Source organism: Stylophora pistillata, chromosome 1 (genome assembly GCF_964205215.1).
Source record: "Stylophora pistillata chromosome 1, jaStyPist1.2, whole genome shotgun sequence".
Lineage (NCBI taxonomy): Eukaryota > Metazoa > Cnidaria > Anthozoa > Scleractinia > Pocilloporidae > Stylophora > Stylophora pistillata.
In genome coordinates, this window is record NC_142519.1 from 46,494,741 (window position 1) to 46,522,116 (window position 27,376).

General features: G+C 38.2%; 2 protein-coding genes across 2 annotated transcripts; both read left to right on the plus strand.

Annotated features, from left to right (window-relative positions):
* Window positions 1-303: 303 nt before the first annotated feature.
* LOC111330323 (phosphatidylinositide 4-phosphatase SAC2) lies at window positions 304-19,691 on the plus strand. Its single transcript, XM_022935160.2, has 25 exons — window positions 304-518; window positions 626-706; window positions 6,239-6,375; window positions 7,057-7,191; window positions 7,364-7,420; window positions 8,143-8,265; window positions 8,469-8,525; window positions 8,754-8,931; window positions 9,279-9,346; window positions 10,039-10,150; window positions 11,019-11,086; window positions 11,474-11,512; window positions 11,957-12,042; window positions 12,239-12,316; window positions 12,509-12,629; window positions 13,913-14,041; window positions 14,296-14,366; window positions 14,507-14,553; window positions 14,939-15,134; window positions 15,604-15,675; window positions 15,785-15,858; window positions 16,485-16,607; window positions 17,311-17,398; window positions 17,624-17,954; window positions 18,560-19,691. Exons 1-25 carry the CDS (start codon window positions 422-424, stop codon window positions 19,580-19,582), a joined length of 3,591 nt encoding a protein of 1,196 aa, XP_022790895.2. The 5' UTR covers window positions 304-421; the 3' UTR covers window positions 19,583-19,691.
* A 3,297-nt stretch (window positions 19,692-22,988) lies between these two features.
* On the plus strand, window positions 22,989-24,368 carry LOC111330316 (histamine H2 receptor). Its single transcript, XM_022935153.2, has one exon. It carries the CDS (start codon window positions 23,126-23,128, stop codon window positions 24,221-24,223), a length of 1,098 nt encoding a protein of 365 aa, XP_022790888.1. The 5' UTR covers window positions 22,989-23,125; the 3' UTR covers window positions 24,224-24,368.
* The last annotated feature ends 3,008 nt before the right edge of the window (window positions 24,369-27,376 follow it).

A 27,376-nucleotide genomic window follows, 5' to 3' on the forward strand; every position in this document is an offset into this window, starting at 1 on the left:
ACGTCTCCTTAAGCCCTTCCCCTCCCCCCTCCGCATCAACACCTCAAAAAAAATTTTATGTCAAAACCAGTATATTTTCAATTCTGATTGAAAGGATTTTCGCACACAGCGACCGGAATCAGGTATTTAATTCGTGGAAAAATGTTCACCATGGAAAAACAAAGAAATCAACTATTAATATCATTTAGTGAAAGATAGCAACAAGCAATGGGACCGGTAACCAAACAATAACACGCTGTCTTGGAGGTCAGTAAGATGTCGTGCGCACAGAGTTTGCCAAGTCCGCTGGGAGTTGTGGGTAACAAAGGCATTCGACCCAAAACACAACATGGCGGCAAGGAAGCATTGACAGACAAATTCGCAAGTCGGGGTAATGCTTACAGATGGGATTTACACTTCGTCCCTCGCTCCTGGTTGAAAGATGGAACTCTTCCAAGCTCAGGACAACTTCATCATTCTAAATGGACCGGATAGTTTGTGGTGTAACAGGCTCGACGGCCGCCTTCAACCGCGCTTTGGTAAGCCCGCGTTTTGTTCTTCGACCGGTGTTTGGGTGAAACCTTTTAGGATCGATTGTCACCCGGTGTTACAATTACAACAGTAATTTGAAATTTATTTATCGCAGGAGTCGATTTGGGTGAAGCTTGGTCATTGAAATGCCGTGGAATTGTGTATGGAGTCATCGGCAAAATACAATTTTTCCCAGGTAAATCATTCATAAGGATTAACTTAAGCTGTTCATGCAGGTACATATTTCATATGCTTGGAGAAAATCAGTTTACCTTTTTAAAATTTCATTAACTTTAATTTTAAGATACGGCTCATACTAACATTTTACCGGGTTATTCTTATCTCTTGTCTCGATCGTAACCGATCTACCAGTAATAAGGTGGAGCAAGCATTTAGTACAAATTACCGGTTGGGTTGAAGTTGCTAGTAAATATTTACCGGCATCGTAAGCTGACGTCACTTTTGTCGACATCAACACTTTTTCTTCATTTTTATTAGAGTTATCTCAACGCTACAATGATTTATTCACCTTTATGCAACTGTGCTGGTATAGACAACTCCAGAAGGAATTTAGATAAAAAGTAGATTTTTTTTCGTGCTTACACTTAATTTGTAAGCAAGCTTATTACTCATCACAGAAGGCTAACAAAGCGTAGTGTTTATTTACAAACGTGTGTGGAAATTATATTTCCACATACAATTCGATATTTGGTCGAATTCACTGCTTTTTTAAGTCTTCGGACAGTCGAAGTTATTTGCTTTCTGAGGTAATTCTATATTTTTAAATGGAAATAGCGAATTTGGTGAATGCCATTCGATTCGTGACGAAATTATAGTTTTTCCCGCATCTATTCGTACACCATGTGATTTTACTTCTTCCGGCGTTTGCATTCCAAATATTTCGCATTTCTTTTTTTAAAGAATATTTAAAAATGCTATACTTGGTTATTATTTCTCTCACGCGAAGCTTGATTGCCGTTTTTTAGCCTTAATGTGAGCTGTGCGCATAATTTATGTTCTATTATACTGAAATTTCCACACGCCAGATGCTGATATTTATTTTGTAAACGCAAAGGCTGACACAAAAGAATAAAATTGTACATTGTAATTAGCTTCAACAGCTTTCAATTTGCTTCTATTTGTTGAACATGGACTTTTCTTTATGTCGGAAATTCTTTCGTAAAGCATCTAGAATTTTAATAGCTTCCTTCGGATTACATAATATGTGATTTTCTAGGAAAAGTAAATTTGAATGAAGGTGGTTGTGTGACAGACTATTATCTGAATTTTAAATGTTAGGCCATCCTTTCCTTGGTGATTGTGTTATATTCACAGGAAAAAAAATGGCCAAAAATTACATTGGAATGCAAAACATTTTAAATATAAATGAATGAATGAATTTGAATTCCTTATTTATATTGTGCCCTTTCTATACAATATTCAAAGGTGCATTCCCCCCCCCCCCCCCCATCAATTTTGATAGACACTATTCAAAGATAGACCACAACACCGGGCACTACATGCCCTACTCTTTTCGAACAGTGTGTGGGTTCTTTAATGTCCCACAAATTTTTTCACATACAAGGGCTTGTGAGACGGGACCTCCATTTATCGTCCCTATCCGAGAAGACTAGAAAGTCTAACCATTTGCAGATATTATTACAAAGGGTGCACTTTCTTCTCAGTTATTTAAAGACCCTGAGTGTTGGTCCGGCCGGATTTGAACTCACGACCTCCCACACAACAGTTTGGCGCTCTACCAATTGAGCTAACCGGGAGGCAGTATGAATGAATGAATAGAAATGAATAGAACATGCCTAGTTTATCCTCTTGTCTCACTCCACAACCACATCTAGTCTTTTTTTATTTTAGAATTCATGCTGAGCATCTGTAATTGTAAACAATGTGTTTCTCAGCACCGACCTAAGAACAATTTTTCTTTTACTTCTTGATATTGCAAACTCTTTGCAAAAGACAGATTTTGATTGTTTAAGGTTTTATTGGCACGTAGCTACATTTTCATGGAATAGATGTGGCTTGATTGATTGATTTCTCTCTTTACCTTGACTAATTTTGCTCTCTCTTTCTCTGTGCAGTATATTAGAAAATTTTTAAATGACCATTGACAGGGTGGTTTTTTAGTGCTGGACTCTGAGATGAAAAGATTTTCCCAAGGACAGTCATTGAGTTTCATTGTCTTTAATATTCTCAATTTCTGAAAGTAACCAGTAAAATTTACCACCTATATTATCCCACATCACCACTTAAAATCACTTGATGGACTGGAAAATTCAACAAGTAAAAGACCTGGGATTGCTCTACTGGTTTGAAAATTTTATTTAACTGTCACACTCAAAATAAGGGAAAATGCTGGTTCTTGAGCAAGACACTTTTCTCTCATGGTGTCTATATATCCACCCAGGATTATAAATGGCTCTCAGAGAACTTTCACTGGAAGGGTCCTTACTCAGTTAAGAGGGGGTTACAATGCAATGAATGCTTCAGTAAAATGCAATGAATACTTCAGTAGGATGTTGATAATTTCAATTAACATGTTTACTTTGGCAGGGTTTGACACTAAACAGTAGCCAACTAGCCACAGATTAGTAGAAATTCAGTTTTGGCTTGTGGTTTTTTATTTCTCCTCGCCAGTTTCAGGCTCGTAAACAAATTGAAATTGTTGTAACATCTAAGTTGTCACTTAGCTACTCAGCGAGTTAGTTGAAAAGTTTAAGTGTTGAGCTCTGCTTTGCAATTGATTTTTTTTTGTTTCTTTTCTTTTTCATTTTTTTGTTTTCATTTATGCACTGTACATGCATGCACATATACCAGTGTTGCAATTCACTTGAAACTGAGAGACTATTTATGTTGGATAAGGGGGTTTATAATTATCATTTTTGTTGTTTACAATGCTAATAAATAAAAATAAAATCTTAAGAGATTGAGAGCAGTAAGATGCTCTTTAAACTATTTTAGAAGGCTAGTAATTCAAAGATTTAACAGAGCCCCTATTGTACTTGCTTTTAACTAGGTTTTCATGAGTAAGTACATTTGTTTTTTATTGCTTAAGTGCTGTTTTAATATTTTATTGTATTTCTTTTTCATTTGTTATCTGTTAAATGTGCAATGTCAATTAGGTTTCAGTGTGGTCAAATTTGGTTGAATTTATATTCAAGATTAATATTTGAAAGAGTTTTTTTTTTTAACAAAATGGATTTGGAATTAAAGAGGGAAAAGATGTAACATCTTATAATGATTACTGCAGAGAATGTTAATATTTACAAGTACACATTATCTGGGCTCAACGCTAACTTTTCAACTTACTAGCCAAGTGGCTTAAGTCATGATGTTATGTACATCAATTTCAGTTTCTTTGCTAGCCAAACTGGTAAGCGGAAATCAAAAACCACCAACCAAAACTGAATTTCTACTAGTCTTTGGCTAGTTGGGTACTGTTAGCATGGAGCTGTGATTATGTTAATATACAGTAGGTACACCTGTGTAACTGAATTTGTTGGTCAGTGGTGAGGTTACTTAATTGACTTATGTGCCTAATGGTAATTGAGCTGAGTTGTCTAAAATCATGTGCGTGATTTTGAAATCCAACAAGTGCAGAGTGAGTTTGATTTGAAATCACAATTATGATTTCTGACCAAAATTGCATGCCACAAAGTTCAGTTACCACTTCATTGCACTCATTTTGAAAATGCAAAACTCTATTGCTTAGACAATGGATTTCAAGTCTGTACAAAAGTTGCAAAAGTTGCAAAAGTTGCTCTTCATTTTCCTGTAATTTGATTGCTTTCTTTAAACAAGCTATTTGTTGTTGTTTTTTTAATAAAGCTCCCTCACTGGCTGGGAAAAGATACATTTTAGTGCTAAAAAATGTTTTGTGAATGAATCGCTCCAATGAGAGCCAATCAAATTACAAGGATCACCAGTGATTTCAAAATGGATGTGATAAAAATGAACATTATAATCTTAATTTACATGTACATAGTAGATGGTATTTCATACAAATGTAGGATAATGCAACAGCTAATATTTCTAATTCCTGGAACAGGTTGCAAGGACAATATCTGAATGTCATAGATTTGTTACTGCATGTTAAAGATAAATGTCTGTTTACGAGCCTAGCGGCCCATTAGGCCGGTGCTTAACTCCAGTTTCGGTAGCATGAAGCGACTAGGAGTATTTCTACTTCCCCCTGGATGGGAGGCCAGTCCATCGCAGGGTTACCCCCAGCATTAAATTGCCAGTACCCATTTATACACCTGGGTGGAGAGAGGCACTGAGAGTAAAGTGTCTTGCCTAAGAACACAACATAATGTCCCGGCCGGGGCCCAAACCCGGACCACTTGATCCGGAGTCAAGCGCACTAACCATGAGGCCACCGTACCTCCACGTTAACCCATTAATGGCCGCAGCTTTTGTGGAAAACTGTGTTTTGAAGCTAGTCGAGCAGATTTCGAGTCACTGTTGTGGTTTTAAAAGCTCAAACTTACCAAGAACCCCTTGACAGCTCGTACACTCGATGGCCTTTCGATCCAAATGCAAAATGGTGGTCTGAAAATCTCGGGCACGTGCAGAAAGCAAAATATTCTCTTTCTCCTGCCCTTTTTTTTTCCTCTCCTTGCCTGAAGTTTCTCCTCACTGGCTGGAAATTTAGTAGGCTTTATTTTGGTGTAGAGATTTTTCAGAAACTACTCATTATTTTCAAACCACATGCTCAGAAAGTTAGGTGGGTAATGGAACAAGATTTTCATCCAGATTTTCAGGTCAAAGTTACATGGATTTTTGGCTATTTCTCCAATCTCCTTCACTCAATTGCACTCATTCTGGTATCGTTTGTAAGATATTTTCAACCTGTTCAAGTACGTGCTCAAATTCGTGCTCCAGGGTCAAAAGTGATGTTGTCACAAGGCGTAGAAAGGGTGTGGGTCCCCATGGGTGCATATGGGCGCACTGGACGTCAATAGCTTAAAGATAAATACAAAATACATTTGCCCTCAACAGTCACTTCCTAAGCTTCATTACAAGCTTCTCAGTTGTAAATAATTTTCAGTAATGAATTACAACCAGTCATCTATAGGACATTTTTTGGCAATTTAATTAGTGTGTTGGTTAAGCACCTGGGTGTATTACAGTGTCCTCAGTTAATATATTACTTGGTTACTCATTAAGTTGTAGAAACAAGATATGCTTTTAATAATTTTTAAAGCCCTCTATAACAACATGCCTCAGTATATTCAATCGTCATTTCAAGTAAGAGAAAACAAGAAAAATCTTAGGGGCAAAAACAAACTTGTTTTACCTGTAGCTAAGACCCCAACTTATGGCCTGTAGTTAAGACCACAACTTGCAGCCTTAAGTCGACTTCTTACATTGCTGCTAAGGCTTGGAATGCATTTAATACCTGATAAGCTAAGATTAATGGCGGAATTTGGCCCTTTCAGGAATGAGATAAGAAAACTATTAGCAATTAATTTGTAATTTTATATCATCATCTTTTATATTTAGGCTGATATTATTTTTAAACTCTGTAATTTATATTCATACATTTTTCTCGGTATATTAGCATCTCTATTGCCAGAGGCCTAACAAGCCTCATTTTCATCCGAGTTTAAATAAAGTCATCATTATATTTGGTCTTAATTTCTTGCATTGTGCATGTCTCTTTTCTTAGAATCTGCCCTCAGTAGTAATCTGTTGTATTTCATGCCATCAGGTGCTGATTGGAGACTGATAGTAATATCAAAGCAAACACGTGTTGGTAACTTACCAGGAGATCATGAAGTCTACAGAATTGACAGGATAGCGGTATTGACATTGTCTTCCAGTGAATCGCCAGAATTTGATCTTGATGTAAGTATTAGTGCTGCAGCACAGTGTACACACATGTTTCAATACAGCTGTATGTTTTATTAATTATTAGAGGCCAATGACTATATCATTTTATTGTGGTTTGGTTCATGTTTGATTGATTGTTCTCACAAGTATTAATAGAGATTTTTGCAATACATTTAGGGAGACAGCTGGCCATGACATTTTTTTTCTTTTTTTTGTAGTGGCTGACCTATCTTTTTAATGGTACAAAAATGTAGGACATGCATACTCAAACTGAAAAATGTTTCATTGAAAGTAAACATCAGTAGCAATTTTACATTGGTGCATCTTAAGCAGCCAGAACTGTAAATTTTATTCTGACTGATGCTTGACAAATAAATATCCCGGCCACCCAAAAAAGAAAAGCAAAACAATTTAAACAACAACAACTTGTAGCAACAACAACTTGTATCAACAACAACTTGTAACAACAACAACAACAAAAAACAAGAAAACAGAGAAAGACATCATTATAAGTTGGTTATTGTTTATCAACTAACATCTACACATACATTGATTTCTTGAATTTTGTTTGGTGAAGTTCCATTTTCATTTTTGTACAGTATAATTTTGTAATCTTGCCACTCATACATTACATAAATACATTTAGGAATGGTTGATTTTTTAATACAATCATATAATTATGCCATGTTCTTTTAGCCTTGTGAACAACATCAAAATGGTGGCCGGGCTCGGAAAATTATGGGTGTTGGAGGAGGACTGGCTGGAACAGAAAAAGGACTGGGACAAACATGGAACAAACTGAAAACTGCAGCTTCCACTTTGAAAGAAAAGGTAAAAAAGCTGTGCCTTCAAATGTGTTCAAACAAAAAAACAATGAATAAGTAATTAGACGGATCGAGCAATGGATAAGTAAATGATTATAAGTTAGAATAATTATATCAATAAATTGCTGTAGATAGTTTGTTTATTAGGCTCTCAGCTGTTTGTCGAATTTTATTTACAGAACATCAAAGACAGGGACCTGAAAGACAAAGAGAAGTTAGAAAGAAGATTTGTTGAGGTAAGTACTTGTTGTGAGTAGTCATATACTCCTATTGTGTAGGCTTTCAGTAGCCACTAAAATGTCACTGCGATGATATTTTATAAGAGAGGAATCAAAAAAGAAACAAGCAGTACTTAAAATGAATGATAGGAAAGCACAGTATAGCGGACAAACTGATAGACTTGATGTTAAATAGATAGAAGGACAAAATTAATGTACAAAATTGTATTTCAGATTTGTGGGTTCATTTTCTCGCAGGAGAAAGTGAACTGTTGTAAATAAATATTATGTTTAATCTTTGCACATGATTTTTTGATTAATTGGTAACAATACTTTCTGTTAACAAAGTCTGTCTGCAATCACTCTCTTGATTAACCCTTTAAGTGCCAGAAGTGATTAACATGCAATTTCTCCTTGCAACTCCCGTCAGACATCTTATAAACAAGTTATGAGAACAGACAAATTTACTAGTGATATTTTGGAATAAGATCAAAATCTCAGGTGTCATTTACAAGGAAAAGTATAGCAGCATATAATTAGGGAGAATTTTTATTAGGACCTTGGGAGTTAAAAGATAAACAAATTTGTTTCTTGCTTCTTGCTTATACAAGTTTTCCTATCTCTGTTAAAATAACACACCTACAGCTGTACTGTTAGGGTGCACTCCACTTGGTTTCATCAACATTTTTTTAAGCAGTGTTGCTTGTACATTGAAATGAAATATTTTTCTCATTGTACAGGAGCTGCAGAAGATGTTTAATGACTCTGATTCCTTTTATTACTCACCAACGGGAGACCTGACCAACACCCTGCAGAGACAGTTTAGTGGAAAATACAGTGCAGCTGATCCAGTTTGGAAGAGGGTAAGTGATGTACATGTGTTTAATATGTACCACATTTGCAAATGGATTTATTGCAAAACATGATGTCCTTCAGGCATTACACATCACAAATAATTCATTCTTCATGTTGGTATGATGAGTAATTTTAAATGGGGAGCTGTATGTTCTATTTATTTATTTATTTATTTATTTATTTATTTTTACATTTTGTTTTTAATATTTAGTGTGACAAGAGGTTTTTCTGGAACCACTTTATGGTCAAAGAGCTGCTGACCAGTGAGGTGAGTTACTGAGCCAGTGTGGTTTTTGCAACAAATTTTTTCTCTCCTAATTTTTTTTTTTTTTTTTTTTTGGCACTCATGTGGCATTAATACTATGTATACATCAGATTATTCATTTTTATTTGGCATGCAACAGCTACACGAACACCTTCACGCATTGCAGATTAGCCACACACTTTGACTTTGACAGATTATTTCAACAAAATTGTTTTTTTTTTTTTAAAACAGGATCCTCTTGCTAGCAAGTGGGCCACCCCTATAATTCAAGGCTACTGTAAAATAGAGCACTGCATCAACACTTTCCAAGAGGAGGATGCAGACGAAAATGCTGAGAAGAAAGTGGCGCCTTTCCCACCAGAGGAGTTCAAGCTGGTTATTTTATCCAGGAGGAGTATTCATCGAGCTGGTAAGGTCTACACTAAAATATGGTGTTAATTGTGAATAAAAAAATTATGGTGTGTCAAGCCTCTCCTAGTGAAGTACCACAATTAGCTTTCAGGTCCTGGAAGTGGTTGGGTTTGCGTTTTCTAAACGTGTCTTTGATAACATGAATTCGTATTCAGAGCACATTTCGATTGAGTGTTGTAAAACCAAAACCACAGTACAGTGTAATTACAACTGCCAGTCTGAGCTAAGGGAAGAACACCAAAAGCTAATGAGAATTTGAATTAAGTGGACAGTCAGTTGAAAGTTTAAGTGTGAACAAACCACTCTTAATACTGATTCTATTTCTGCGTTGATTTTTCGCTCCAGGGACTCGTTACAGGAGGCGTGGTGTGGATGATAACGGAGATGTGGCAAATTTTGTTGAAACAGAGCAGGTTTGAGAATTTATGCACTTAAGGGCTCGTCACGTTCTCCAACTGTGTCGATTACATACATGTAGCTCTGAAGAATGCAGGTTTTCCAGTTCTTCACAATTGTCCGGTGAACTTTGAAGTTCAGAGCTAGAACTAGAGAAAGTTTCCTATATGTACTTAGCTGTATGCATATTCTCCTTGCTGTTCTCTATACATTTCCTAAGGAGCTGCCAAGGAGAATTTGCTTAACAATCAAAAGCTTCTTTAGTTGGTGATCGTTTCCTTTCTTCTTGTGATCTTAATGTGTGATTCAGGGGTGATATTGTAAGGAGAAATTAGATGCTAGTCACTCTTAAGCGCCGAAGGGTCAAAGCAGAAACAGAGACATCGAATCAAAATTTACCGGTTACGACTTAGTGCAACAATACCTCTGAAGCATCACACCTTTACCCGAGAGTCGCAAAACATGGCTAACAGTGGTGCAAAAGGGGTTTTTCATTAGTGCATCCAAATTCTGTGGGGCCCTTTTTTTCTTAAAGCGCTTTTTCCATTGCTATCAGATGAGGATTGACAGTTGGGTGGCAGAGAAGGTGGTGGCCAAGTGCCGAAAGTTAGTCTTTTAGTCTCGGGCGGTATGATTAATGCCATCAGCCTATCATAGTCTTTGAATGTTCTTGTTTTTATTTTCCTGACCTAATGTTTTTGTTCAACAGATAATTTGCACTTCAACCCACAATGTTTCGTTTGCGCAAGTCAGAGGCTCTGTTCCAGTGTACTGGAGTCAACCTGGGTACAAATACCGACCACCACCAAGATTAGACAGAGGTATACACTAGAAACTTGTAGTATTAAACAACAAATACACATCGGGACATAAAGTGCGTACATGCACCCATGTGTACACGTCTATACGCACATCCATACGCGTGTATACGCACATGTGCACGCGTATTTAGACATATGTAGACGCGTTCAAATGCATATAGTAACGCACATATGTGTGTGTCCCACAATCGTATTTACAGCTAATCTATACGTGAGCGGTACTGTATTTCTTGTACTTTCTCTACCGATATTCATGTCGCCAGTGATATTTTCCAATGATTTTTTTACTGTGACAGCATAATTATTGTGAGAGATATCGTTTATGATTACATTTTTGTTAATACTGTCCTAAAGGGTTGGGTTACCCATCGCGAGTAATTGCGATAACGATGTAGTGATTGTCCAACTTCGTTCCCAGGGTCTCTCATCTTCCCGCCCCCCCGGAGCGAGCCCCTTTCCTCGCTCGCTCCAGGGGGGCGGGAAGATGAGAGACCCTGGGAACGAGGTTGGTGATTGTCCTTTGTCAGGGCGTCATCACTTCCGGTGTGGATCACAATGTTTCGACTGCATACTGTCAGTCTTCTTCTGCTAACCAGGTGGATCAATCACCGCAATCACGGCGTAAAAAAGTCGATCCTAGCGCCTGAAGAAGATTAGTAGTTCACAGATGAAACTCCGTGAAGTAGTTAAGTCAAGAATGAGAGGAAAACTAATCTGTAGTCATTTCACTTTCCTTGTGAGGAAATTGGCGGCATTAAGTGGCGGCATTATGTTGTGCACTATTTCAAGTGCACAACGCAATGCACTTGAAATAGCTGTCAACAAGAGCAATTTTTTTTTAATTTATGAACATCCTTTTAACACGCAGATGAAGCGGAGACTCAGTTTGCCTTTAGAAAGCATTTTGATCATCAATTGGAACTTTACAAAACTGTGGTAAGTACAGTTATATATCATAGCGACCATTTACTGATTCATTTTTAAACAATCTGTAACACTACCCGATATCATTTTTAGCTCTTGATGTATTAAATAGTTTACGTTATGTCAACTTTACAAACTCTAGCGTTTGTGACCAAATAACAATTGTTTAATCGTTACACCGGTATTAACTACGCACGTACCATGCTAGTGCGTAAGGAAAGCGGCGCAACATAATGGCTGAACTAAACGACTCACGCACACTATCCGTGTTAATTCAGCAAATAAGGCGTTTATTTGGAGACTGACTGATTTTTACAGATGATTTTTTTTTGTATTTGTTTTATGAAGTGCCTATTAGTTATCATGCTGTTACTAACTACGTGTTGTTTCCTTTTTCAGGCGGTTATTAATTTAGTGGATCAATCAGGAAGGGAAAAGGTAACAGAGACGTTGAAATAACTTTTGTAAATCACATATTGATTGACTGAAGCTATAGTTACTTTGGAAAAAATAAATAAATAAGCAAATAGAGAAATAGATCAACACGACTTGAAGAGAAGAAAGGAAATCCACGGGAGTTAGACTCCGCCTAATTTTAATTAAAATGATGGCAACGAGCTAACGATTAAAACGTGAGCTTTAGAAACTTTGTGCGGTATCCAATTTAAAATATCCAACTCAGTCGGTAAAACTAAATTATCTCATAATTTCCCACACCGACGCAGCACCGCAGTTTCTTTAGCTACTTACCCCCCTTTTATCATGTAAAGTAAAAGAATATGCCGTCTGCACTAGTTATAAGCAGCTCTCTATTTTTTTCTGGGTTACTCGTATTGTGAGAGGTGTGCTGTGTAACTGAAACTATTTCCATGCTTTTACCAGATAATAAGTGATGTCTTCATGGACAATATCCTGGCCTACAACAGTCCTTTCCTCACCTACATTACTTTTGATTTTCATGAGTATTGGTAAGTTCTTTTTTACTTAATTCTTTCATTTCTTGAATCAAATGACACTGAAAATTTCCTCACTGAAGAATAATGCTCCAGAAACCAGATGACTCTTATATCTGCCCATATCCTTCACGAATTGTGTTGCAGTGATGATTGAATTGAACCAAATCAAGTTAAATCAATTGAGATGCTTTTGTGCTTTTTAATGCAGTCGTGGAATGAGATTTGAGAACGTGTCAGTGTTGGTGGAAAGTATTCCTGACGTTATCAAGGAAGTGAGATACTGTTGGTATGGCAAATAAAATTTTTTTTAGCCTCCCTTAACTAATTGTCAAAGAAGTTAGTTTATTGATCTTGCACATGCACGTTGCAGAAATTTGAAAGTATGACATTGTCTACAAGTTTTTCCCTTAACTGCACACACAAATCTCATTCATCAGTGGTTTGGTTTTACAGAGGGGTATTTGCTCTTGTTTAAAAGGACTGATGATAAAGGAATTATTTGTGACCAGAGAGGTGTGTTTCGAGTCAACTGCATGGACTGTCTAGACCGGACGAATGTTGTGCAAGCAGCTTTAGCGCGGTACATCATGGAACAACAGGTAAGTAATAAAGACGGCTGTAACAGATTGAGTACTTTGTTAAGGACCCCACAAATGGAAAAGCAAGTTTGCGATAAACGACATTGTTCTAACATCTTCTAACAGACCTTTATTTCTTTCGTTCAATCTTTCCTACTTTATTCGTCCTTTTGTTCCTTCCCACCTCGTTTTCCCCCCCGCTTCTTCGTCACTCCGTCCCTCCGTGTCTCCGTTGCGCGTCATTTGTGTCCGTGCCTCTGCTATCCCATCTCTGAATCCCATCGTTCATTCGTCCCTTCGTCTGTCATATGTCCGCCCGTTTCTTGGTCCTTGCATATGTTCATACACCCGTACGTCCGTTTGTCCGTCACCCCGTTTCTCTGTCTCCCCGAACAGTTTCCCGTCCGTCCGTCTGGCATGGTTCGTACACTCTTGAAAAGGTCTTGAATTTTAACGGTCGTCTTGAAAAGTCCTTGAATTTGGTTAAGTCCTTGAAAAGTACTTGATTTCTTTAGTAGGTCCTGAAAAGTCCTTGAAATTTAGCAACTTTTGTGCGCCTTATCGCTTTTCTGATAAATTAAACGATTTTGCTATGGAAAATTTGTCCACTAGTAACTACCAAAAAGCGGAAATGGTCGGTATAAAACGTGAGTGGTACATGAAGCAAAGTTGGATCTGTGCCTCAATTTCATGCGCAAAGTCTCCGATGTGGGGTGGTCCGCCATGTGCTTTTGTTTTAAAGGGCAACGTAAACATGTAGTGGTTTGGCCATGTTTTGGTCTATGAATTTTTCATTTCCCTTTGTTTTCGATTTAATTTAGCGATGGGCAAATGTGTGTTCAATCGTAAATGGTGCAGATTTATGAATAAAACTTAGTCCTTGAAAACCATTTTTTGTCCTTGAAAAGTCCTTGAATTTTGTTTGTCTGAAGTTGTACGAACCATGGTCTGTTCATTCGCTACCGCGTCCCTTGATCCCTCTGAGCACCACCCTAACCTTCCATCCTTCCGTCCGTTACTTCGTTGAACCGTCCTTCTTTTATCTTGCTCACCTGTCGTTCCCTTACCTCGTTCATCTGTCCTTCTGTTATCCCGTTTATCCGTTCTTCCGTTACCATGTTCATCTGTCGTTTCGTTATCCCGTTTATCTCTTCTTCCGTTACCATGGTTTTCCATCCTTCTGTTACCCGGTCCCTTAACCTTTACGTCCGTTACTCCGACCCTCTGTCTCTCTGGGCGTCTGTACTTCCGTCCCTCCGTCAGTGCGGCCGTTCGTAGTTGACCATTTTTTTTTTTCAACCCAGCTGAAAAAGTTGGGCAAACAGCTTCCAGACCAAATCCTACCTTCGTCTATAAGGACAGCTTTTCAGGAGATGTGGGCCAGTAATGGCGATGCAATCAGTCGACAATACGCTGGCACTGCGGCAATGAAGGTATACTGGGTATTCTAATTTTTTTTTTCTATTATTGGGGCTTTAACCGTACAAAATGTAAGTTTTATAGAGGGAATCACCAAAATGTGAAAAATAAACCAAATAGGAACGAGGAGGGTGAAGAATGGATAAGATAGAATTGACCATAAATTACGAACTTCAAAAATATAAGTCATACAAAATGCGACCAGTTGAATATTCTTATATAGCGAGCAAGCAAGTAAGCACAACTCTTGTTTCTTTTGTCCTTCCAGGGAGACTTCACAAGGACGGGTGAGAGAAGGTTTACTGGTGTTATGAAAGATGGTTACAACTCTGCTAACAGGTTTGTTTTACTAGAATGTCTAAAGGTTCGCTTGTGTGAACGCACATTGTGACTGGAAAAAGGTGCTCCATGTTCCATATGTTTTGCCAAATTTTGACTGTACTCTTGCAATCCCACTGTGTTTTTGTTTTCCCTATTAGATACTACCTGAACAGATTTAAGGCGGCTTATAGGCAGACGTTAATTGGTATGTATTGTAACTCAGCCATCAATATTCAGATGGTATTCATGTCTTTTAAAATGTTTCGTGAAGGATATCGTGTAAGGCTATTTTGACATCTGCTTTCTGGTGGAGTGGAGATTGTGAATATGAGTGCTTCTTGCCGAGTAAATGTTAAAAGAAGGCGGAAATCTAATTAACGCTTACCAAAAATAAAATATTTTACACAGGAGTTCTCGCAAGTTTTAAGTTCAGCAGACTGAATACACATAGAGCTGAAATTTCATCTTTTCCCTAGATATCAGCTTTCATCGTGTTTTTGATTTTGTTTTTGTCTTTGCTTTTCTTTTGTTTAGTTTTTTTTTTCACTTGAAAGAAACGGTCCTTAATTTTTTTTGTTACCTTCATTTAGATGTAATGTTAGGAAACCCAGTCACAGAGGACATTGCAGCTTTAATTGCGGCCATGAATAAAGGCCCTGAAGAGGAGCAGTGGACAATGGAGAGGGAGGAGTGTGTTGCACAGTTGATACAGCACTGTAACCAGTTACTTCTGGCTGATGAAGAGGAATATATAGGTGGCTGGGCTTTGGTTGATCCTTTCTATAGGTAATTGATAAACTACGTTAACTCAGTGATAAAAGCATCAACGTTGGAGCAATTTTTAATTGAGACTCGAAAGCAGTCGGGGATTGTGTTCGGTTTTTACGTGCCCTGTTGTGTAATCAGTGTAAAAAGTCTGGGCCACTTTCTTGAAAACGCAATTGTTAAGCTAAAACTAATCCAAACTTGGTGACTTGCTTTGTTTCTTTGTTGTGTTCTTTTTTTTTTTTTTTTTTTTTTTTTTTTTTTTTTTTTTTTTTTTTGACCGTTTTTTCCTCCTTTTTTACTCCCTAGCTGAAAATATGTTGCTTCTCGTCACTTTGTACGTTGAAGCTGCTTGTCAATCCCTAATGGATTAGACTTTATTTGTAAGAGGAAAAAAAAGAACGTCCAAAACATGGGACGTCTCCGTCCGATTTACTCTCATGATTCTTTATGCCAACTGTATATCTCTTTACTCATTTGTCGTTTTCAGCACGGATGGTGAAGTCACGCAAGATCAGGATGTCGTTCTTTTACTTACTTACCACGCTTATTACGTAGCTAGGTAAGCACAGTCTTTATTGTTCGATTGTCTTCGAGGAATGACACACTGAAGGAAGTAATTCTTCATTCATTTATTTTGTTATTTTTGCAAATTTGTTTTTACTTTTCAGCTATGACGATGAAGCCGAGAGAATAACACAGTATGAACGCATTGCCCTCGACGACTTGGAGAAGATCGAGATTGGTAGGTAATTTACGCGTTTGCGAACCTACAATCGGCGACAAGATTAGTGACACGTTGTCTCTTTCAACCGCCTTTAACCTCATATTCTTATCCCTTTAGTCCTTTTTAAGTTAACCTGTTCGCCTCCTTTCCCCAAAGCAATTTCGTAACATGCTTCCACAATATTTTAGTTACAAGTAGGCAACATTGAATGGGGAAGGGCGGGGGGTGGGGGATTTGTCAATGATTTTGAGCGTGGTGCAAACAATAGTGTTATTCTGCACTTGAAAATAATCATTTAAACAGAACGTGTCAGTCAACTAATTTTGTCGCTGGTTGTATAACTATAAGCCAAGTTGTTCTCTGATAAGGTAGTTGTAACTAACATGAACGAAAACCTCACAACAAAGAACGTTAAGGAGAAACGAACCCGATTTTGCACATAGGTTACAGGAATTAGTGATAAGACTGACTGAGGGCTCTTGTTTTGCGGTTGCTACTTGCGTAAAACCTTCCAGAAAATTAAATATCATGTCTACATCCGACCAGATTTTATTAACATTAAAGGAGCTTCAGTAGGCTAAATGTTATGTTGTAAAATGAAGCTTCACAAAGCATTCCGTTGACCTCCTGTCATTGTTTTCTAGGGTTCGAAACAACTGTTAAGTCCAAACACCTTTTCATTCGGATACATCGGCGGTATCAGGGTAACTCAGGTTACTTCCACACCCTTCGGACCATACAACATCGTACAGCGGAAGACGCCCGAAGTAAGTGACGCGTGATGGATCTAGAAAGCATGCATCTCTACTCTTGAGCTTGACGCTTAACTCACTTTTAATCAACGGCCTGGCCTAGTTGTATGTGCTGCAATGATGTACACGGATACTTGGGGTTTCTTGAAGTGGGGGTCATTGTGTTATGACTGAATTGTGTCAAGTTTCTGCAATTTTTTCAGTTTCAGTTCGCTTGTAGTGAGGCGGAACTGGTACTTTGCCATCGCCCACATGTAAAGACAGGCTCTATTTCATAATTTTGTTTTGCTTTGTTTTGTTTTATATTTCATTTTTTAATGCGAGATTTTAGCTGTGCTCCATATACATTCTGCGCTATGAATCCTTTGTATTTGGTCCTACAAACATGTAAACATGTAAGTAAAAGCGGAGGCTCACACGCTGTGCATCCCCTCCCTCCCCCCCCCCCCTCCTTTTTGGTTTGTCTTGCTGCTAATCTTCCTAAGGTCAAGTGTCTTAAACGTTGTCGAACGTCTCAAACTTAAGCATCATCCGAAGCCGTTGTTCCGTCAAGTCAAGTTAGACGCTTTCTTTCGGGCCTATTGCGTATGGTAACCAAAAAACGGCTGCGAAATAGACAAGCCAAGTATTCGCCTCGTGTAGACATTAAACAAATCAGACCAAAAAGAGTCTACAACTGCATTTGCGCCAGTGCTAATACCTAGTTCTCTTCATTCAGGTGTTTTACTTAGTATTGCGGACGCATTTGCCGCGGCAAGAGCATCGTTAGATCTGGGATTAAAAGTTACAGAGTGCCGACTGGACAGGTGAGTTTGATCCCATCTGAAAAATACATTTCACATTCGCTCACATCTTGCACCTTGTGTTCCACGTTCTGTGACTAAAAGCTTTCGAAAGTAAAGCTCAACTCCTTTGCGTGGCACTAGAAGCTATCGCTGGTGCTCAGGCCTTGGAAAGCTTGCTTTATTTGTGGCCCAGGTAGGCCTTTTTCGTGCGTTTGTGTGTTCTTAACTGTCTGTGTCGATATTCAGGAAAAAGACCAAGATTGCACCCAATGTGACTCAAATTTCGTCCAAGTCTCGTTTAAGCACCTGGTCCAAACCATACATGAAGGTGAGAAGTAAATCATTTGTTCACGACAACAAAGACGACTTTTCCCTCGCTTCCATTCGCCGTACCAGACTTGGAAGTCTACCCACATCATTCTCGGACTCTTGTCTCGCTAAGAGAGGTCTGAATGACGACGAAGAGTTTGACATTTCTAGTGCCAGTGCACCGCAGAGCTGTTCTAGCGGCTCGGGGAGTGAGGATGACGATAAAGCGTCCGGAGAAACTGACCCCATGGATTACTATGACCCAGAGGTCAGTCTTATTTTAAATTATCAGGACAGAGAATTTGTTTTCATGCTTAAGATGGTGATGTTCTTTCTCTTCTTGCTCGTGCTATTTGTTTTCCATAATCTCTTTGTGCCTGCAAAGTTATCTAGGGAAGTTGTATTCGGAAGCAGTGAAACCCTGTGAAAAGTTGCGTAAAGTACCATCAAGTAAAAGTGCATACCTTCATTAAAAAGGCAAGAAAAGGAAAATAGGATGAAATCCTAAAATTGAACAAACGCGCCAGCAAACAAGAAGAAAAAAGTGGAAAACCGGCTACTCGATTTGATTTTAAAAGTATAATGAATGTGGTTCGAAGTTCTTTCCCTTCTCCCATTTATTTTTGAATGTGCAGATAACACCAGATAAATAACCAGAGAACACAAAATACTTTTGTCATTTTAGTCATCCCTGTCTTACACAACGTTTTATTTCCGTGAGGCCAAATATATTCCGACTGTAACTTTGTCCGCTGCTTTGGAGTGATGAAAACAAGCTTAATAACCGAATATGAATTCTATTCTTGATTCACGAAATATGTCGTTGTGAAAAAACAAAAACAAAGCAAAGTAACCCAACTCCTTTGCTTACAGGCTGCTGGTTCCTCTCAGAAGGAAGTTGCTGAAGACGTCGAAGTATCGTCCAAAGGGAAAAGATCTGAAACAGAGGACTTAAATGATGAGGAAAAATCCTCATCGGAAGCTACGTTTGTTATAGGTGACGACGACACAATGAACGAGGAAGAAGCACAGAATGGTGTGAAACCAGATAGTCAACGTGAGGAAGGAGGAGGCAACTCCACAGAGAGTCCTTCAGCTAGATTTGACGTTACCGTTGAGGAGGGAGCGAAAAGTGAGGGGTGTCACCCGGTAGATGTGGAAGGAAATGACTCAATTGGTTTAAAAAGAGAAGAGATGATCGGTGGGAACGATCAGTTTGATCCAATTGCAAAACATGAAATAACGAACGGTCATGTATCACAAGCTGAAGATGAAGAGAATGACGATGCTAATGCATCAGGAATGATAACCGGAGGAAGTCATTATTTGCAGGAGAAGGACCAATTGATTCTAAATGAGCCAAGCAAACCAACAAAGGAATCTGGAGATAAAAAAGAAGAAACTGTTGAGCATGTCAACAGCTCCGAGAAAAGCGTCACTGGGCGAGAAGATGTATCTCAATTGAAACAGGCTAATGGAGAAGTCCAAGCGGAAAGGTGCGAAGCCAGTATCGAAGGTCTCCAAGTAAGCTACCACGGCTCGGGGTCTCCGTTAAAATTCGGCCATAGCCATTCGAGTGTGGAGTTGGGGAGGATGGCGTCCACTGATGGAGAAAGTAACAGCGAAAAGAGCCCGGAACGAAGGCGCATCGGGGCTCGGTTTCGAAATATCTCAGTGGGAAACCGCGTTCCAAAAATGAACATTTTCGCCACTGCGCAGGCACGAGGGCGGACTCTCATTCCTGAGCTGCGGAACAAGTTGTCGTCATTTTCTCAGCAGGTTCGTTCACGGTCACCGCGGCTGAATCCCAGGCCTCGACAGAGCTCAGAAAATGAATCGAATGGTCATCAAAAACAAACGAGAAAGAAATGTCGCACTAGAATTATTGAATTATGATGTCAAGCGTTGCTGGTATTGGGCATATTGAATTGATAGTTTTCCTGATATTCACTTCAAAACGGACTTGAGATAACAAATCGTGAGATCTCGATTAAATACTCAAATTTTTAATTGCAATTAAGTTGACCACATTTACGATAATTTTATCATGAAAATAGCTAAGATATTGTGCAAAAACAGTGCTTTTCAATTGCTACAGTGTTTTTTTTTTTTTTTTTGTACAGAAATTACAATTTTACTCTCATGTAATTGCATCCTTCAATGAATTTAGCTAGGACGATTCGCTCAAACATTGGAATTCTATTTAATTGTTACAGTCGATGTTATTTTGTTTCCTTGTATGATAGTAACAGATATTGTACAATGTAAATGATGAACATATGAATTTTATGGCTTTCACAGCGAACTTTTGGGAAATGATTCCCAAATGTTGTATTGTTAATTGAAGAATATAAAGTTGGTGTAAACAACTGGCACGAATGATGTTTCAAATCTAGGGCAACTTCTTAAAGGTTTTGGCGAGTAGTTATGTTTTCCTAAATAAGGTTGAATTTGAAATGGTTCATTTTTTCATAATTTGAAATAATTCGCCATGTTTTTATATTGTTTAAACTCACCTAGCTATTTTTTTTTTTAGTTAAAGATTATGCTCAAAAATTGCTGGAAGCATCAACATGTCGTTGAGATTTAAGTAGTTTTTTCCCATTAAAAAGAGTTAGCTGTTCCTCCTTGTTACCGGAAAATAGGTTCCTAATAACAAGAAACTTAAGTTGCTGAACTGCGCTTGCGTAATAAAATTCATCAGAACGTCTGGTCTATCTCGTGTAACTGTTAAATGTTAAGGGGAAAGTAAAGGGGACAGGGAATCTACGTCACTCATTACTGTGCATTTAGACTTGGTGTAATTTAACTGTTAGCCTTTGGAGAGAGCCTCTGCTGGATGCCCGCTGAACGCATCAGATGCCATGGCATCGGTTTGCATCTACAGTCATGGCGTCCAGCGGATATCAACAGGAGAACTCTGCGGAGGAGAAGGCCGTAGTTAACACGTTTATGGGGCCTTCTAGAAGGGTGGCATAATGTGTAAGAAAGAGGAGTGTCCATCATAGGTTTTGATTTCATAAACTGCCTCGCGAAAACCTCGGGCCTCTTACATTATCGCATGGAAAACATTGCCGGTGGAACCCATAAGTTTTTAGATACTTTTGTGCAGATCCTAAGATTTATACCTGAAATATTTCTCTTGAGGCGTTCGTAAGTCATTTGACAACACTGTCTCTATTGAAAAACCATGTAATTTTCAACAGTTTGGTTATGGCTCAAAAACCCGTGATATCGATGTAGGCGTCTTACCTGCAGAACCCAGATGTACAGTCCGTGACTACGTGAGCTACATCACAGTTTCACCTCCTACATACTATTGAATTACTTATTCAGGCGACCTTGCGCTTTTGAGAACTTAAGAGGATTTTATTCATTAACTTTCTTGATGTCACTCAGCAAAATATACGGGTAGATATGCAATTTTCCAACAAAGAAGAGTATGTTTTTTTTATTTTGGAAGACAATCAGAGAAATAAACGAGGGTAAAATTCCCAACCGAAGAGCTTGTAAGCTACCAAAGCAGCTGGTGCTGTTTGTTTTAATTGATGAATTTCAATCATCTGTGGGTTACTTGTGCGCCTGTTGACCTGATAAAATGCCAAGGTCTTGGAAAAAGATTGATATTGCGGCCACAACTGAAGCAAAGTCGATTCTTTTCATTATTAGTGTTTGTTTGTTTTCTTTTCTGTACTCAGTTTTTTGTCTGGCGCTCTAAACGATCTAGCAATGTTCCAGAGACCACCCTAGTTGCGTGACCGGGAAGCCCAAGAAAGGAGGATGAAAAGCTTTATCGTTTTAAGTGCATTTAACGAAAACAATAGCGCTTTTAGCTTTTACTATCTTTCAGCTCTGGTGAGTTAATGAGTTTGCAACACCTACGTACGCCCTTGAAATCTGAGACCATGTCTACGTTCTCAGATAAAAGTTGTAGTACAAACAAAAAAAGAAAAATTTCCTGAATTATTTCACGAAAGAATAAATTGAACCTAAAATAAACCTTTTTCCATTCAGAGCCATAAGGTATGAGAAATTTTTTTTTTTTTATTCTACCTCATCTGAGCCCGCGGTCAACAATTAGCCAACAGCAGTACGTCATCATCCATTATTACAAGAAGACCAACACGAGATACCCTTTTAGAGTACATTTTGCTGATAGTTGTACGAGGCAAAAAAAGTAAATGCGGCGACTCATCGTATTAGCGTATGAAGATGATCGTAACTTAGTATTCGTCTTGTTCCAGTACCACAAAGTTTGCTACTTTGCCTCAGAAGGAAAACGAATTTAATACCGAGCGACAGCCGAGGCTTAATCAGGCGCCAAATTCGATGCAGTCGACAAAAGGACATTTTTAAAGGCTTTTAACTGACGCTAGATTTTTAATCGGCCAAGATGCATGCGTGTCCCTTCGAATTTCTGACTTTTTGATATTGATATCACTGATCACGAAGGTTTAATATTATTTTTTACTTCCTGTAATATAAGATCATTTGTTCGAGCCCAGCGAGTAACTTCGGATGATTTCGGCGTTTCAAAGCGAGTATTCTATATTAGCACTTTGAAGAACAAATATTCCCTTCAAATGAACAGTAAATGTTAGTTTGGCTGTCTCGAGCTCAAAGAACGAAAATTTGGCAACTAACAATACAGGTTTTAATTATTTTCACCGTCAACTTGTGCAAAATGTTTGCGTCACATGTGTGAAACATTTCGAATGTGAAAGCGCAAATCCTGGAAAAGTGAACTATTTGCATAACCAAAAGAAACGATAACGTAAACAAATAACATCGAACGAAATCGGCTTAAACGCTAGAGAAATTGTTTTCCAATTCTAGGTTTCCACTTTCAAATTTCTTACAAAAGGATTTAAAATTTGTCGTGAAACCTATAAAATTGAACCAATAACCTTACTTTTCGGTAATTGATAGCTTTTCAAATCGCGCAGATGTTAAATATATATTTCGGAGCAAATTTATTCCTGTTTTTTAATTTGGTGAGTTACAAAGGAACAGCGGACAGAAGAAAATACGACGCATTGAATTAATTGTTAGTAAAGCTCATTTAAGTCTGCAAAGAAACGGTCGACAGAATACAAGTAAATTTTGATATATCTTTTTTTTCTCTCTTTTTGATTTACTTTGCAGAATTTCGGATGCGAAGCCTCAACTTTGACATATGGGCTTTAAATTTGACAGGTTAGCGAAACACTACTTGTCTCGCGAAAGCTTTTCTCCCCCAATCAATCAGCTGATCAAACACACTTAGTCTTCCATTAATTATTCCTGCTGATTTCCTGCTCGATAACCGTGTTTAAGGCCCCGCACGTCCGAAAACTTCACAATACGCCATTTGCGTCTCGTGATAGACTTCAAACTGGGTGAACTGTTAGAAGAAAATTTTTCGCTTTTCTCTGGATAAGACAAATCAGCTAAGAGCAAATGGATACAAATGATAGCCTCAAATGTATGATTGCTTACAACAACTGCGCGAAACACGATAGTGAATATAATATTTCTGAGCCCGATTTCAATCATGGGTGTTGGAAGTCCTTCGTCGATCTCTGTTGGCCAACAGACGAGACCCCTTCTCTAGATGGCACGGGTACGACTCTTTCCTTGATCATACCTCTTATTCTGATCGCATCGCTTTCCATCGGGACTAATACCTTGGTGTGTGTTGTGTTCTACTTGTATAGTCAACTTCGTTTAATAAGACATTATTTTGTCATCAACCTGGCGGTCGTGGACGTTGTAATCGCTGCAGTTCTGATTCCCTTATTTGTTGCAAGTCAGTTAGCCCGTGAAAACATCATACTCTGTCGTTCCCAGATCGTTCTGGACATCGCCTGCGGTACGGCATCCATTTTGTGTCTTGTTATGATCAGCCTGGAGCGCTACGTGGCCGTGAAATATTCCTTGCATTACCATTCGATAGTGACTCAGCGTAAAGCCATCTTTGGCATGGTTTTTATCTGGACTTACTCAGCGATTGTCTCATGCACTGCTTTCCTATCTTTGGTCAAAAACTCCAACAGTGGCAAAAAACTGCCGCAGTGTTTTTTCTTAAGCCGCGGGTACGTGACCTTTATCACGATAGCGAGTTTCGTTGCCCCAGTCTGTGTGATGACGTTTGCTTACTGGAACATGTTCATCGTTGCTCGCTCGCACGCACGACGGATTGACTCTCAATCGACGCAAAGTGACCCCGAGAGATCGGGACACTCCAAACGAAGGTTGAAGCGGGAACTTAAAGGGGCAAAGACTTTGACGATTATAATGGGCACTCACTTTCTCTGCTGGTGCCCGCTTTTTGTTTTTTACCTTGTGTACACGTACAGCTTCTCGCCTCTACAGGTTACAAAAACATTTACAGTCGTTAATTATGTTATTCTCTTTCTTCGATACTGTAATTCGCTCTTCAACCCTCTTATTTACAGTGGTATCAACAGACAATTTCGCGCCGGCATTAAACGATTTCTGTTGCGTAGAAACGAGGGCATAGAAGAACTCCAAACAACGGCTGCCACCAGAGCGTAAAAGAGCCATGTTAAGATGGCTTACGTATCTTAATCATTTCATATAGATTTATTTTGCTACACTGATTTTATGATTTTAATCAATAGCGATCCTTCATCTCTTTTTATTAGCATCCTATTCTGGCCGTTTTGGAGATTGTTTCCCTGTCATAGGTTGTTCTTTACTTAGAAGCAGTCTCCTGAGTCAAGAAAAAAAAGAAAGAAAAGCATAAAAGCAATTTTGCGAGTAGCTTGATTTCTTTAACTGCAGTAAAGGTGGCAGACTTCATTAAGGGTAACGTTGATGCATGAGTTCGAGACAAGAACTGTTATGATTTTCCATCGAGGATCTCGCTTTTTGGTCACGAAAAATATTATTATTGTATTAGTTGTATTGTAAAAGACGACTTGGAAATGTACTAAAGTTTACAACGCACGTGCAGCGAAACTACTCTGCTGGCTCCGGTTGTTCAAAGAGCGGACAACGCTATCCAACGGATAAATCGCTATCCAGCGGATAACGCTATCCGACGGATAAATCGCTATCCATCGGATAACGCTATCCAACGGATAAATCGCTATCCAGCGGATAAGTGTTGCCAAAACGTACTGTGCTATCCACCGGATAGAGATTTATCTACTGTATAGCGTTATCCATCCTTCGAACAACCGGGGCCTGGTTGCTATATTTCTTAAAGTGTCTCGAAACATAGACGAATCCTTGACGTCTCCCATGTTTTCTTCCATATTTACCTGCATATCTTTACACTTTTCTCGTTGACCCGCAACTAGCGCTACAAATAACACAGAGATATACCAGAGGCTGTTAGCTACTTCGTTAGAATTACAAATATCGTCATATTGTTATGGTCGTGATGTTTTGTCCTCTCTTGAAAACCTCAAATGCAATTTTAGTAGAATTCAACATAGCATCCTCTAATTCAAGGGCCGTATTTCTATGTTATCTTGGGAGGATATTTAAAAAATAAAGAATCATATTTACACATCCCTTATGAATGATTGAGTATTGGTTTCTCAATTCAATGCGAAACTCTTACCTTTTTTTCTGTCAGTCTCTACGGACAGTATTTGAAAGCAATATTTATGTTCTTACCATTCTAAGGGTATCACATTTCGTGAAATTTTTTGAACAAACCGTGTCAATGCGAAACTGTTTAATTTTTTTTTTTTATTATTTTTCGTTACTGTTAGTTTCTACGGACAGTATGTGACCGAATGCAATATTTATGTTCTTACCACACTGAAGGCATCGTATTACGTAACATTTCGAACAAACCATATCAATACAAAACTGTTTCATTTTCCAGTATTTGTTTCTGTTAGTCTCTACGGACAGTGTGAGGCCGAATGCAGTTATTATCTTTTTTATCATTGAAAAGGCAACATATTTTGTAAAATTTCCAACCAACCGCGCCAACACGAAACTCGATTTTTTCCTGTTCTTTCAGTTTCAGCTAACAGCATGTGAATACATTAGTTGTTTTCTTATATCATCCGAAAGGGATCATATTTCGTGGAGTTTCGAACGAAGCGTGTCAATATGAAACCTGTTTTATTTTTTATTTTTATTTTTAATTTTTTCCTGTCAGTGTTCGATTGACAGTGTAAGAATGTTATATCAATCTTATCACATTTCTGAATTCACCATATTTCGTAAAAAATACTCGATTAAACCGTAAAGTTTAATCAATACGTAACCTAATAGATCACCGTTCCCTTCATCTGCCGGCTAAATTTGTTGATATTGGCAAGATAAGGTTATTAGATAAGGCAGACCCCCAAATGTTTACTTTTGAACCAAACTTGATTCCATTTTCTTTCTAGGGATGATTAATATCGTTACACATTAAGACAAACCGTATTTTTAAGGTTGAATTAAATTACACTTTCAGATAATGGAAAAAAAAACCACGGCAAGATGAAGGATTCTATTCACAATAGAATCGTGAAAAATGATAAAAAAAATAGAAAGACAAAGAATAATTAATTAAAGAAAAAACATGAGGACTGCATATCTAAAATGCGGAAGAAAGATTTTGACAATTAATAGATGATCTTCCATTTAGTGCGTCACTTTGAGCCATCTCTACAGGCGCATAAGACACATTTAAAGGAAAATTGAAGGAATATCAGATACCTAGATCACCCCTCCACTCCTTTTCTACAACTTCTCTCTGATCTATGGGACCTCAGTAAAAATACCTATCATTAGACATAAAGCTCCAAAAAAAAAATGAAAACCTTAATTTGCTGTGCACTCTTTTAAAATCCACCAAATTAAAAACAATATATGAATAAATGTTTACCAAGTGTATGTCTGCGATCTATAATTAACCAGACACGGGAAAATGGAATCGATTTGTGCTAAATATGCAGACTGGATAATTTGCATCGGAGTGGACAAATTTTCAATTTTTCCCCCAAATTTCATTCTTAATGTATACGTATTTTTCCGCTCGATTTTTTTTTCTTGTTTTTTTTTTTTTGTGCAGCTTTTTCCAGCGTTTTTACTTGTTTAAGCTGGAAAAGCTCTCACATATAACTCGGTGCCTGGTCCAGCAAAAGGAAGAATGGAATTTTTTTCGACGCCGACCGAGCATTTGTACTCTGATAATTCGACGAAGCTGCAATTGAATTGAAACTGAACGATCTACCCAATAGAAAAATCAAAGGACGGTGGACGTTATTCTTAAAAGTTCTGTATCATGTAAAGCAATAAGGATTACACATCGAAGAGGATTGCATCAGAAAACTTTGAAGAGTGCCCTTCAATGATAGACATCATGGCAGTTCAAATTTAATAAGAACATGTCCGCCTGAAAACCATGCAGACGAGTCTATACGACCCTCCACTGAATTCGTTCAAATTTGGCTCACTTGTTGCCTACAATGAACCTACAATCTAGACCAAACGGTTCATCCAGATACTGATTGTTTAGGGAGCTATAATAGCTTTAAGTTTCTGTCAAAAAATGCGCAAAAATCCGTGCCAAAAATACAGTGAATTAATGATGTGGGTGTTTCTCCAAAATCTCAAGCCAACAAAAAATAGTCCGCTAAGTGAAAGTAGAAACCTAGATCTTTATGTACAAACATAAAAATATATGGTTGTCTGCTGTTTTTAAATTTGTGAGCCATCAATCAAACTTGACAA

Coding starts and splice junctions, on each gene's coding strand:
- LOC111330323 (XM_022935160.2), top strand. CDS start 422: ATGGAACTCTTCCAAGCTCAGGACAACTTCATCATTCTAAATGGACCG. Junction 7,421..8,142: donor TAGAAAGAAGATTTGTTGAG/GTAAGTACTTGT, acceptor CTCATTGTACAG/GAGCTGCAGAAGATGTTTAA. Junction 15,676..15,784: donor CACGCTTATTACGTAGCTAG/GTAAGCACAGTC, acceptor TTTACTTTTCAG/CTATGACGATGAAGCCGAGA.
- LOC111330316 (XM_022935153.2), top strand. CDS start 23,126: ATGGATACAAATGATAGCCTCAAATGTATGATTGCTTACAACAACTGC.